The sequence below is a fragment of the Myiozetetes cayanensis genome, unplaced genomic scaffold, assembly GCF_022539395.1.
Source record: "Myiozetetes cayanensis isolate MyiCay16 unplaced genomic scaffold, myiCay2020 scf1, whole genome shotgun sequence".
Lineage (NCBI taxonomy): Eukaryota > Metazoa > Chordata > Aves > Passeriformes > Tyrannidae > Myiozetetes > Myiozetetes cayanensis.
Genome location: NW_026086604.1, coordinates 108122882 through 108136141, shown reverse-complemented (window position 1 = coordinate 108136141; position 13260 = coordinate 108122882). Strand labels below are relative to the sequence as shown.

At 37.0% G+C, this 13260-nt stretch overlaps 1 protein-coding gene across 6 annotated transcripts in view; it reads left to right on the top strand.

Moving 5' to 3' along the window:
* Window positions 1-13260, top strand: part of NEK11 (NIMA related kinase 11) — an 83073-nt gene that overhangs the window by 42807 nt on the left and 27006 nt on the right. For all 6 annotated transcript variants that reach the window (XM_050315562.1, XM_050315567.1, XM_050315575.1 and 3 more), the window contains one exon: window positions 246-381. In XM_050315562.1, coding sequence (XP_050171519.1) covers window positions 246-381 — 136 coding nt within the window. The remainder of the gene's footprint in view (window positions 1-245; window positions 382-13260) is intronic.

Genomic DNA, 13260 nt, shown 5'->3' with positions numbered 1-13260 from the left:
GTTTTAAGTGCTTTGTCTTCTACCTTTTCTTTTGCATACATTCTGGTTTCTATTTCCCATTGTGTATGGAGAAAAAAATATGTAAAATTTGTCCCTGCTTATGGCTGAAACATTAGCATTTTATTTTAGTATTTGCCCAATAGAAGCCCCAGCAATTGCGTAGATCAGGGCAACCTTTGTACTGAGATCCCGCTGAAAGCTCTAACTGGACCTGTTTCTCCATGTGGCTTCATCACTGGACTAAGGAATCCGATGAGCAGACTTCAAAACACCTCATTCATTCTCAGCCAGTCATTACATGTGACTATGTGTCCGTAGGACATGATGAACCACGAAGAAATGAGACAAGTGAACTCTACGTGTCTGAAGTTACAGACCACGGTAAGAATTCAAAATTTAATGTTGAAATGAAAATTCCTGTCAAGAAAGCAACATTTGTCCCTTGTAGCTAAAGTGTGGTGGGGAAACTGCAGTTTAGAAAGTGGTCAGATTTGTAAAGTTGCCAAAAAAATTACAAAAAGAAAAGGAAAATAATCTAGGTGGATGTGTGTACAGCAGATGTACAGCAAGGTTACATGGCAGGAGATCTGTGTTCCCAAAATTTGAATGACCCATGAGCAGAAACGGACATGACTGTACTTCCTCCAAAATGATGTGCTGAATTATAAGGAAATAGTTTAAACTTTACACAGATGAAATGACTGGTGTTGGAAAAACTTTTCCTAAATTATCTCTCCAGTGCAAAAATGAATACAAGAATTCAGAGTGTTTGCACCTTTGGTACATTTTGATGCCATTTTCTCTGTCTTTAACAATGAGAGAAGATGGAAACGCTTTAAACTCTTCTTATCTATACTGTCCTCAAATACTTAGCTACTGTCTAAAGAATATGAAGTACTGGATAACATGTATTTGTCTGTAATAGACAAAAAAATAGTCAAGATTTTCAAAAAGGGTCAGACTGTGGAAATGCTGTGCTTAATGGGTATTTTTATGATCACATTTATCTGTTTTGTTTCTACAATGTTCTGGAATATCATCTTAGTCTTAGATATTAAAAAATCATTGTGTAAGCACTATCATGGTGAAAGATTTTTAATTGGATTAAAATCTCGCAAGATGCATTAAATACTTTTAAATATGAACTATTTAAAAATTAAAAAATATAAAAAAATTTTAAATATGAAAACCACTTTAATAGCATTTGTGAAGGTACATGTTGTTAAATTAAAGGCATCAGAATCAGATTGTTTGTGGTAGAGGTGTTTGGGGTGGTTTTTTTTAAGAGCAAATGGCTTTTTTCTTTCAATGTACCCTCATTTATGTCTGTGTAGTTGCCTTGCTGTTTCACAGTATGAGGAGAGATGACCTGTGTAGGAGAGAACCCAGCTGCTACAAATGCATCCTGGGGGGGAGGGTGGGGAAACGTGCAAACAGAGGAGCGAGAGAAAGCAGTAAACGTGGGTGGGAGATGCATGCAAAGATACCTAAATAGAAACAGAACAACATGCATGAAAGGAGAGAAACTGATGTTTCTGCCTTTAGAGGTCATTAAGCTGTTAAAGTATAATGACAGAAATGAGATGCAATTGTATCTGTGATGCAAAACTTGGGTCAATCCATTGTACAGAGCTAAATGCATGCTTGATTGCTTTTTCCAGAGTCTCTGATGTGGAAGTGGTGGGTTCTGACAGAAAGGTTTTGTGGAGAGGTATCAGAAATTATATGGTTTTTCTTCTTTGCTTTGTGAATACCTTGTTACTCCTGAAGCTGATGTCGAAGTTCTTACTTACTCTATTCAGTATTCATACTCTTCTTTTCTTTAAACATTTCAGTGCAACCATGCATGTCCTACATACATAATTATTAAGTTATTAATTGCATCTTTGTATTTGAAAATGTAGAAACTGTTCCAGCTGTTGATTTTCCAATAGAATTTTTTTGTTCTTGAGCAATGGTTATACAATAATAAAACAAGAAAACTAGAAGGAAGGCTGTAAAATGCTTTTAGAAAGTTGTCTTACATGTTAATAAACCTTGCTAAGCCATACTAGGTTAGCAGAAGTAGACTATGAAAACCAGAATAAGAAACTTCCTCAGTATAACTAATAACTAAAAGCTGTTCAGGAAGGAGAGAAAAGGCAGGAACAGCTTATAAATTATTTCAGGGCTGACTTGAAAAAATCCTCTCAGGAATGGGAGAAGCTGGGCATAACAGTTAGGGATAGAACCCCAATCCCAACAGGTATGGAGGAAAGATCAAACTATCTTTGATTCATAATCTGCAGTCCTTAAAAAGCAACATGAGCAAAAGAGATCAGGGCTTGGAGTATTGAAAGACCAGGTTCTTGAAGAATTAGGGAAGAGCATTTCATTTTCACTGAAAATTATCTCTAAGATTATGGATCACAGTTGTATGTCATTGTGGAAGGTGTCAAATACAAAGCTCAAAGTTTAGCTTTAGTAAGTAGTTTTAAAAACTGTGGCATCTTGATCCAGTTTTAGCAGTGGTAGTTACACATAACTGAAAGTTCAGAAAAACAAGGTAGTGTAGTTAGATAAACAAAAATCACTATGACAGTTTGGGGTTTTGGATTTCCCAGTGGACAAGTTTCAGCAATGTCAAAAGCATTCAACTGCTGTAAACTTCCCTGGGAAGATTAAGCTTCTTTCTGTGTTTGCTTTATGTAATCAGCAATGATATTCTTAACATTTTTTATTCTAACTAGTATCCCTGTGCGCTTGAGAGACCATTTAAAGGAGTTCTTCGAAGTCACCAATAGCTGACCAATTTGTTAGTCTTCAAGCATGGTTGTTTTCTGGAACATGAAAGATGTGAGTGGACCCTGTGCTTTTGATGTTGAGTTGAGCGCAGTCTATTACAGAAAAGCTTCATCAAGATTTTTAATGGTGCAATTTCTTGAGAAACCTAAAGAAACTATCTGATTCTTATGGAGAAATGATTCAGGGAATGTAAATACTGTTTTTTAACAGCAGAAGTGTTAGTTTTTCAACACTATGTTCCTTGCTATGGCATCCAGCAATCCAATGCAGATTTATTCTTCCCTCAAAGAAGGCTGGAAGGGCTGTTCAGTCCTGTGGGACTGATTGAGAGCACAGTTTTTAAATGTGGTTGTTCAGATATCACTTGCAAAACCACACCAGCTTACGATGGCTTCTATACTTTGGGTGGTTGTTGCCTTTCTGTCTGTTCACTTCTGAGATTTCAGGCATGTGTTCTGCAGCATCCTTCATGCCTCAGCAGAAAATAAAGAACTTCGGGAGAGGGAGGAGTTCAAAGAAACATGAAGTTTTGCAGACAGAAATAATTTTGAAATTCTTCTGTGCTTGTGTTACTTCAACTTAAGAAGAATGGGTTCCAGTTCTAACCTGGGAGTGGGCAGCAGTGAAAAATTATGTGAATAGCAAGTCATGCTATTTCTGTTTTAATAAGCCAAGAGATGAAGCTGTGCATTAAATATACATATTTCAGAGATATTATCTTGGCTTCTGTTGGTGCTCTGCTAGACAGGAAATGCTGTCCCTCAATCCCACGACTTTCTAACCGTTCGCTTCTGTTCCATGGAGAAGAATACAAGCTTCAGTTTGACCACCAGGTCCAGACTGTGACTGCTATAGGAATCCACTTATACTGTTCCATTCTTAAAGGGAATTGTTTTATGCACTTTGGAAAGTTCTCCATGCTTCTCTGTGTAGAAAGCTGTTCCTGGCCTAAACTACTGTGGTGTTTATGAACCTCCTTATTTCTGGCTTAGACTTACTTCTGGCTATTTCATGCCAACATTTTTAAGAGGCATTGCCTTATTTCCTTACAGCTTAAGTACTTCTTTCCTTTACTTATTCTCCTCATGTTTTTATAGGCATCACTAATATATTGCTGTGTATAAACCTCTATATAACACTTTAGTATTTTTCATACGTTTTAACACTGATCACTTTAAGCTGCCTGGATCTTTGTTCCTTACTCATTCCTTAAAATGATTTCTAGCTCTTACCTCCAAATTAACAGTAGACTATTTTGGTCTAATTGGAAACAAAATTTAAAAGAAATTGTATTTTGATAATGAGATATTTATGGAAAAATATTTTATAGTCGTGTTTAATATTCATTGAAAAATGTAGATTTCTCCATCTTATGTGTCCAGGAATTTATGTAATTGTCATCATACAGATAATTTAACACTAGTATGGACAGAGCAGTTAAGAATATATTGACCTACAGGGAATAATTTTAGTTTACTGTAGGTATCTTTGTGTCTCTTCCACCTCCAATTTCACCAAGTACAAGCAAGAGACAAAAGAGCTGAAAGAAGATTTGTATTGAGATTGTTCACAGAAACACTGAGCCACTGTCAGTGTTAACTGCAAATATTTGTGTGTTGAAACTATACGTATCTGTATCTCTACATTTCATTTGTTTTTAGGGAGCAGTAAAATGGAATAGCTAACAATTCCCTTTGTATTTTAATTTGGATTTTTTGTTTTCTGCTTCATTTCTCCAGCTCATTTTATTCAACAATTATTTCTGATTGTTAAAAAGACATATTTTGCAAGTCATGGCAATGACACAGAAATGGGCAATGCAAAATGTGTCAGGATAAACTTGTACCTATATTTCCCTGTTCTTGCTGATACTTACCTAGAAAATAGTTCATCCTCTCATTATAATAAAAAAGAAAAGCCACTTTGCAATGAATTGCTTAACATCACCTACCCCCCATCTCTTGACCCATTTTTATAGAAACTGTCTTTGAACAACGATAGATATGCCAATTTACATTTTTCTGAAGATTAATGCATTTTCGGTGCATGTACCTATCTTTCAATAGTGGTTTTGTGAAAATACTGGTGAGGCAAATTATACTGTAGTGCTGGCAACCAGAGGTCAGTTAGTCTAAGAGAAGAAAAAAACCTGTGAAAGAGAAGTCTGCATATTTAACTGCTCATTTCCATGAATGACAGTGAGTGCAGCTGAAACAGAATAATTTATTTTCTAAAACATGAGCAAAAAATTATCAACAAAATAATAAAAGTGTCAATGAGCTATAGCCAGCCTTGATGTTATGGATGAATATGATCAGTGTTTTCCTATGCCAGCTAGAACAAGGCAGTTCCATCTGGGCGGGTTCATTAGATGTTTAATGCCTAATGATGTGGCCTCCTCCTAAAAAGCTATTGGCACCATCATGAAAGTAATGTATTACTTCCTAATATAGCAATATAGTTCATCTTCATCTACTAATTTACTTTATTGAGCTTATAGTCTTTTCTGATTATAAAAGAGTAACCGGAAGAGCTGAGACCCATTTCTCTAGAGAAATGGATATTGAGAGTTTACGATGCTGAAGGTCATCTTTTCCCCAGATTTTCCACTGATAGGCCAACTTGGCTTTTCTGCGTGTGTGCTACTTCACACTGGGCTAGGTAGGGCTGAAAATCTGTTACTACATCACATCGATTATTTGAGTGCAGGTCCTTTCACTTTGTTTGCAGTGTCTTCTAACGAAGCCAGATTTTACAGCGTAATTCCTCTCAATTCTGTGTACAGCTCGATTTCTTTTGACTGGCTTCAAGTTTTCAGAGATATTTAAGTAATTAGGAAACACTAGTTATGGGCCCTTATTGTAAAAGATCCAGAGAACTCTGCATCAGAACATACATTGTATTGATCCATGTGGGAAATTAGTGTGAAATATCTGGAATTTCTTAGTTTACTACCTAGAAAATCCTCTAGGTAGAGAAGCTCAGTCTTTGCAGCTGAAAATAGCATGAAGAGCAAGGTATAATCCTGTTATACAGCAGTAATAGCTAAATGTTCAGGGTTTCTGATTAAATTTCTACAGTGGAACTTGCCTTGAAATTGGCTACAAAAATCATAAACTATATCTAAAAGTGCTTCCAGATAGTTCAGCACAATTACGGATGCAACAAAAACTACCATTTCCTTTCCATCATTGTTGGTGCTTCTGATTTGGATCAGTTTTTACAGCTGAAAGATACTGAGTACAAAGCTATCTCCATTACCAAAACCCCAGACTTTTCACAGTAGCCATAAGGAGTGTTAAATTCAACAAGCTACAGTCTAACAGGCATGAAAACCTAAAGCCATGCACTAGCATTCTTGGCTAAAAGTGCCACTTTATATTCATATCAATTTCACAGCTGATGAGACACGGTAAACAAGAGTGGGGAAGAATTTTTTTTTATTTTTAAAAGTATTCAAGAAATTATTTACACAAGTGGATCCATATTTCTAAGAGCTTGTCCTCATTGCACCACTTCATTGCCTGGAATGAAAAAGACGAAGCAAAACAACACTGGACATAAGGGCCACTAATAAAATATTTTTGGATTGTCAGTACAGTGCTAGCTGGGGCTTCACCTGTGTTCATACTCATTTCTCTAAGATCCCAGCTCTGCATCAGCTACTACTCTGCTTTTAATAGACATTTTTGTGTGGAAAGGGGTCAGGTTAAAAGAGGAAAATAGATTAAGTTAAATACTTGCGGTATTTAAATTCTTTGTACAGAAAAACAATGTAAAAAAATTAAATGCATATAAATAAAGGGACATGTTATACAATCTTTCAAAACTGTATTATATTGCTTTTTATGTCTGTATACTGCAAGGATTATAACATATTAAATTCCATAGCTTAATATGTTGCAATACATTACACCTGGCAAATCTCATTTCCCTACAGTTCCAAAATAGCTAAGTATGTTACAGTAATTGCATACGGTGTTTCTATATTTCCATTGCTAATTGTAAGTTCTGGATATATTGCTTTGAATTTCACGTGGGCAAAGTTCAGTTGGCTCTCAAATAGGAAATGTTCACTCATAAAATACTGTGGGTTTTTTCTACTCTGTTATTTTTACAAGTTTTGTTGAAGGACTTTCAAGGTGGTTTTGTAAGTCTTAGAAGGTTAAAAGCCTGTAATGTTTCTGAGCACATCGTTAAGCATCTATGCACATGCACATTTGTTTAGTGCTATGTAAACTAGTACTTATGCATACTGATTGGGTAACTGACTAACACTCCAAAATACGATCATACAAGTGATCACACCGCTCAAGGGCTTTTAGGAAAACCAAGTCTTGTTTTGTTTTTTAGTCTGGCAAGTCAAAATAAACCAGGATAGTACTTATAATAAGAGGCATTAAGCACCTTTCTACATTATTCTTGTTGTAGTATCCTCTGTAACCAGACAAGCTTGTCTCAGTTAAGAAGATAATGTTGCAGTGACTTCTGCTGTGGGTTACCCATTGATCTCTTTCATGTGCTTACCCTACTTCCAGGATCACAAGGCATATTCCCTGACTTGCTACTTGCTGAAATGATAGCGTGGGATGCTTGCAGCGAGAATCTTGCTTCTTTAGTTCTGGCATTTGCAGTTACCAGTCCTACACTTGTCCTTGGAACATGGGGTGAAAAAACTCCTGAGACTCTAGCAGGATCTGAGGGCGTAGTGTGCTTCTCTGACCTCCTCATCTGTCTCTTGTTTTTATTGCTTGGTTTCACACTGAGCCCAACTTGTCCCAGATTCAATTAAAGGACCAGTAAATCTGATTTATTCTAGTAAAAGCATGATTTAATGAAGTTTGCAAGTTTTAGCCAGAAAGTGGAAAATGTTTTTTTTTATTGTCTGAAGCATTCTTGTTTAAGAAGTTCTTTGCTAGAAATACTGCCTTTGGAGAGCTGATTTCTTACTTTGGTTGTAGCTCCCTTTTTAATATCTTCTTCCATGAGGGCAACCATAGAAATAAAGACATATTCTTGGGAATGTTATGGCATTTCGGAGTCCAATGTTTATGGTAAGTTAGAAAAGTACATGTAGAGGTTTCTGTGCATTGTCCATTATTTTCAAGTTTTTGCTCAAATGCTTTGGCTTAATTGAGGACATGCAGAGTTGGACTCTACTCTTAACCTCCTCAGGAAACCTTTTCCAAGTCTGTGTACTGTTCAACATGCCCTTACTACTTAAATCTTTTCATAACTTCACAAAAATTCGTAGCTTACTTCTTACAGGAAGTCTTTCTTGTACAGCTTCACAGGGGGAAGCTTGTGGCATGAAGTCTTTACACAGCAGTCATGTAAAAAAACCCAAATGCTTTCAAAGTGCGGGAAGAGAAAATTATGTTACTGTATAGCTCCTGTATTTTTCTAATCTATTTTTTGTACCAATTTAGTTTGGCCTTGATAAATAGAGCCTATGTCAAAATTCACCTTGGTCAATGACTACAGTTAAAATGATTCTGGCCCAGTCTTTTTAAAACCTACACAGGAATTACCTTCACTCCTTCCAAAGCATTATGTTACAAAACATTTACAAAACACAGTGTGAATTTAGGAAACAATTAGAAGCAAATGCACTGAGATTGTATATGTCAAAAAAAAACCCCTGCATACTAGATAGCAGATATTTTAAGATAATTTCAGTATTTCAAATCTACCTTAATAAGAGCTAGTTTTTATTCCAAGTTGTCCTACCTACAGAGCAACATATATTTACACTGCGCTTTAGACTCAAGGCTAAACTGATGTAAAGACACACCAGGCATTTCCTTGCAAACAAAGCATCTGTGAACAGGGTGGTGTTGAAAAACATTTTATAAGGACTCCCACTCTAGCCCCAGCTCAATTTTATGGTTTGCTTATCAATCTGAAGAGCATTTCTGGGGAGCTAAGTTATATGGTGACATAAGAAGCTGTAGCCAATTCTAAGTGAAGGAGCATTTGCTCAGAAAGTAGCTGTAAATGGTGAATTAGTTGCAGTTTCTACCCGTTTAGGTTTTAGTGCATGTGGCTGTCAGAAAACGAGGTGGAAGGAATGAGAAGGTGACAGCAGTGAAGATCTTAGTTGAATTCTCCTGCTACATTTTCTGCTTCACAGAGTAAAGTGTGCCTCTGCAATCTTGTAAATATGTTGGCCATAAAACCAGTTAATTTCATCTAGGTGTTTAAGAGCTCAATGCCTTTTTCCTAGTTTAGCTTGGTTGCAATAATTTACTTGGTTTTGTATTTGTTCTACATATAACTTATTGTTTATATCCAATTGAAATGTATTTTGCATCTTTTCTACATCCAGACTCTTGTATGCACCAGTACTTTGGATATGAACCACTTCCATTTGTTTTTTACTCTTTCAGTAACTTCTAGTTGTGAAAATATCTTGAATTTAAGTCTTAAAAGTCATATTCTTGAACCAAATCTCAGGGAGAAGGAAGGGGCAGGTTTTTTATGTTAACATGTGGACTCTTCCCTTCCCAACACTTATGTCAGACTGAAAGGGAATGTATAAGGCAGTCTCTGCCAGATTCATCAGGAAAACTGAGTTTTTATTGGAAAGTATGCTTTGACTGATCAAAAAAGTTTAAAATAACTCAAGGGCTAAGATATTTTTACGTTGATGTCATGAGGTATCTTTGTGGTCAGTTTTCCTTTAATTTACATATCTTGCTCTGTTCCTGCGGGAAGCAGTTGAAATAATAGGGCAACCTTTATAATAATAAGGGCTCTTTTACCTAAGGGAAGGGGCTCCCAAGACTCACTAAGTTCTCCCTGTTATTGACTACATTGCTATATTGTTCTTTCTCCTCATTCACCCATCAGTACTAAAAGGATTTCTGAATCTTTGGAACATTTTTAGATTTGCTGAACTTCAAACAGTGTTTCAAAGGCAGCATGGCTTCATCTTTATTGTCACTGCCTACCAGAGCTCCTATTTCTGTTTACATGACAACTAGAAAATCAGAAATAAAGACAACCAACCACTCAGAAAATTAGGGGAAAAAAATGTGTCAAAAGTGTTCCCACTTGCTCTTCATTTTTGTTAACAACAACTTTTAGCAGCTCCTTTTTTCCTCTCATGCTTTGTCTCTGTACTTACTGATAAAATACCAAGAGGGGGAAGGTTTAAGGAAAAGAACTTCAAATAAAACATTTTTCTTGGAAAATTCATTTTGGTTCCAAAAGTAATTTTTTCTTGGAAAAACATTTTTAAACTTGCTACTTCCTTTCTAACATCAAGTAGTAGATGATCCCCCTAAGGCCAGTCTGATTTACATCTGCTTTATCTCTGTCTTTTTCTAGACATTTCACAATTGGTAATTCATCACTCAGTGAAGCCCACAGGTGAATTCAAACTTTTTTCCTTCTTTGAAAGGCTAAGAGGAGAATTATAAAGTATTAATGTTTAAATTTGGTTATATTTCTGGTTCTCATCTAGGAAAAAACCCATTTTACTTTATGTCTAAGCCGTACACGGCCACGTCAGAAGGTAATTCTTTTAATGAATTCATAACCCTTTTGTGCTTATCCAGAAAGATCGCACAGGACTTTCATGGGCACAAAAGTCCTGTACGTCCCCTAGTTCATTTCTTAAACACATGTTCTGAGAGTCTTTTTCAGCCTAGTTTAGAAGAGACGGACAAAAGATTCCACTGACTTTCTGAACAATGAAGCTTCAGAGCTTGATAACACACATATGGTCTATGGCTGACCAAAGGATGCTGATTCTCTTTGAAACTTTTAAAGTTGAAGGTTTTGTCTTGTACGGGGGAGGGGAGCAAATGAATCTGAGTGAGCTTCAATTATAATAATGGAGTTATTTTATTTTCCCTAGTCGTGTGAGTACTGACCTGAACTGCAGAGGGGCGCTGAGCCCTTACTCTCCTTTGCAGCAGAATTTCTCATTCAGGATTATGTAGCTCAGGGAAACATACGTCTATGTTTCAGACTTCTCTCCCAGTGACAGTGCTCCAGTTCTTTCTGTTTTCTTCCTTGAAGGCAGAAATCCCTTTCTGTTTCCTTGAGTTCTCTGTGTCAATCTTTGGTAGCAGAGATGTGGTAGCACCACTCTGTAGTGTCTTGGTTCATGTCAGCATGTTAAGAGTACGTTATATCTCATCACAGTACGTGTCAGGGCAGTTGAATGATTTGCTCCTCGCTTTCCTGTGCGTAGTACTGTGCAGACTGAGGAGTGTAACTACATGGAACTATAGCAATTTTTTCATTAAGATGGGAATGTGGCAGCTGAGAAAATCTGCCTTTTTCCAGAGATGCAATGAAGCCTTTGGATCAAAAAAGGACAATAGTCCTTAAGACCTGAGCGTGACTCTCTTACTGTGAATACAAGTGGTGAAAATTTACATATGTTATACCATTCTGCTTTATTTTTTTCCTTTCTCTCCTTTTTATAAATAGAAGAGGCCTTACTTACTATCTTCTGCATGCTCTGGAATGTGGAAATGCTGCATCAATGCACAAATTATGACTTCAAGGCAAGAGAAAATTAAAGATATTTATCAAAGTATTTTAATATTTTTGGAGAAAACTGTTATTGTTGTTACTGAGTTACCGTGCTACCTGAAACAAGCTCTTGGTGGATTTAAGCAAAATATTACAAGTATCACATTCCTTTATTTTCTGTTTAGCTTGTCTTCTTGGGAATTAACCATGCTTTTATGATTTTTTTAGATATTGGTTTTTTACCCTTCATTCCACTATTAGCATCATGTTACTATTTAGAAAGAAATCTAAAGCAGAATGTCATTATTCAGAGCTTGTTTTCTTTTGAATATCTAACAGCAAGTACCAAGTGTCTCAATGCTGTACCTAAGCCATCTAACAATACAGAAGCAACAGCTGAGTTTTTTTCTGAATTAAGTGCTTTGTAAGCAAATAAAAGGTACTGTGACTGGCCTTAGTGTAATACACACAGCTGGATAAAGCACAGTCTACTTTCAGAGACCAGCTGACAGGGTGTGAGGAGGCAGAAGCGTCTGTAGAGACCTTCCTTTGAACTTTATAGGGAGCACAAAACAGAGGCAGGGTACCCTGGGTTCTGCAGCAGCAGTTTTGTTTCCTCTTTCAGCATAATAGGCTTGATGTTGCCCTCACTCACACCACTTCTTCACCCAAGTACCTTTCTATTTTATGCCAGAACAAAGGACAGGGTCAAGGTCCTAGCACTGGAGCCCATGCTAGGCTTTGCAGAGGTGTGCATGCAAAAGTCAAACAGACCTAACCCAAAGACAAACACTTTAATTAAAACTACTCCTCTGGAAGCACAAACCGAAGAGTTTTCTGCTGCGCTATGTTGCTACGTGTGCAGCTTCACCATTAATGTTCAGGAATGTGGGCAGTAACCAGCCTTTTGCCTCCTGGTTTGTGGAAATTGGAGGTATGTATAAAATATCCAGGATCATGGGAGAACTCAGGTAGCAAATGTTCTAGAGGATGGACTGGAGACATGGAAATGGAAGCATATGGGGTGCAAACTCCCCTGACATTGCCTGCCCCGAGCTGAAGATACCAACTCGCTCAGGTTATCTGTGCTTGGACTTTACTTGGCCAGCACAGATACAGCTCACTGTGTTGATTTATGGAAATGCTGTGCTAAAGCCATCTTAGCTGTTCTGGAAATTCATCCCATCCCCGTCCTGGGTCTCAACTAAATAGGCTGTTCTGTACTCAGATTAATTCTGCAGAGAACCAGAGATGTGTTTGTGCATCTGCAACACATGAAGGTCTGTGAATTGGCTCTACTTAGTAGGACTCTAGGAATTGTTATATGGGACCAGATAGTCTAAATGAATGAGTAGAAGTTTTGAAAACTCCTTCTCTAGAGATGCTAGTCATAAAGCAAGAAGTTTTAAGAACTTATATTAGCTAAATCCCAAATTCCCATCCACTGGACATCCTGTCTTCTTTCAGAAATGTCACTTGGAATAGTTTCTGAATCTTGGCCAGTAAATATATGTAATGTGGAACATCTCTAGCATCTGAACGAGCATTTCAAATGTTTATTTTTAAGCTCAGGGTAACTGGCCATCTATGTACAGCTGTCAAACCAATTTAACAAATGGTGAAGTGAATAAATCCAACAAGGATGCAAAAGCTGGCATAGAAGTGAGATACAGCCAGTGCCAGCCTCTCTGCATAGTTCAAAGGCATCGGCAGGTTTGTGTGGTCATGGGCTGCTCACAAAGTATAGAGTTTGCAATAGCCTGAGCAGACATTTTGAAGTTACAATTATGAGTAAAAAGACTGGGTTTGATATTTTGTTTGGTTGGAAAGGGGAGGATTGCATTTTTTAGTACAGCAGTAAACAAGTGCAGAACGTGGGAGGAGAAGATGACTCACAAAACACTAGCGTAGTCTGATGTTTGTATTATAACATGATAAATGGGCTGTTTTGTATGTATTTCACTGCAATATACACATAGAATGCAG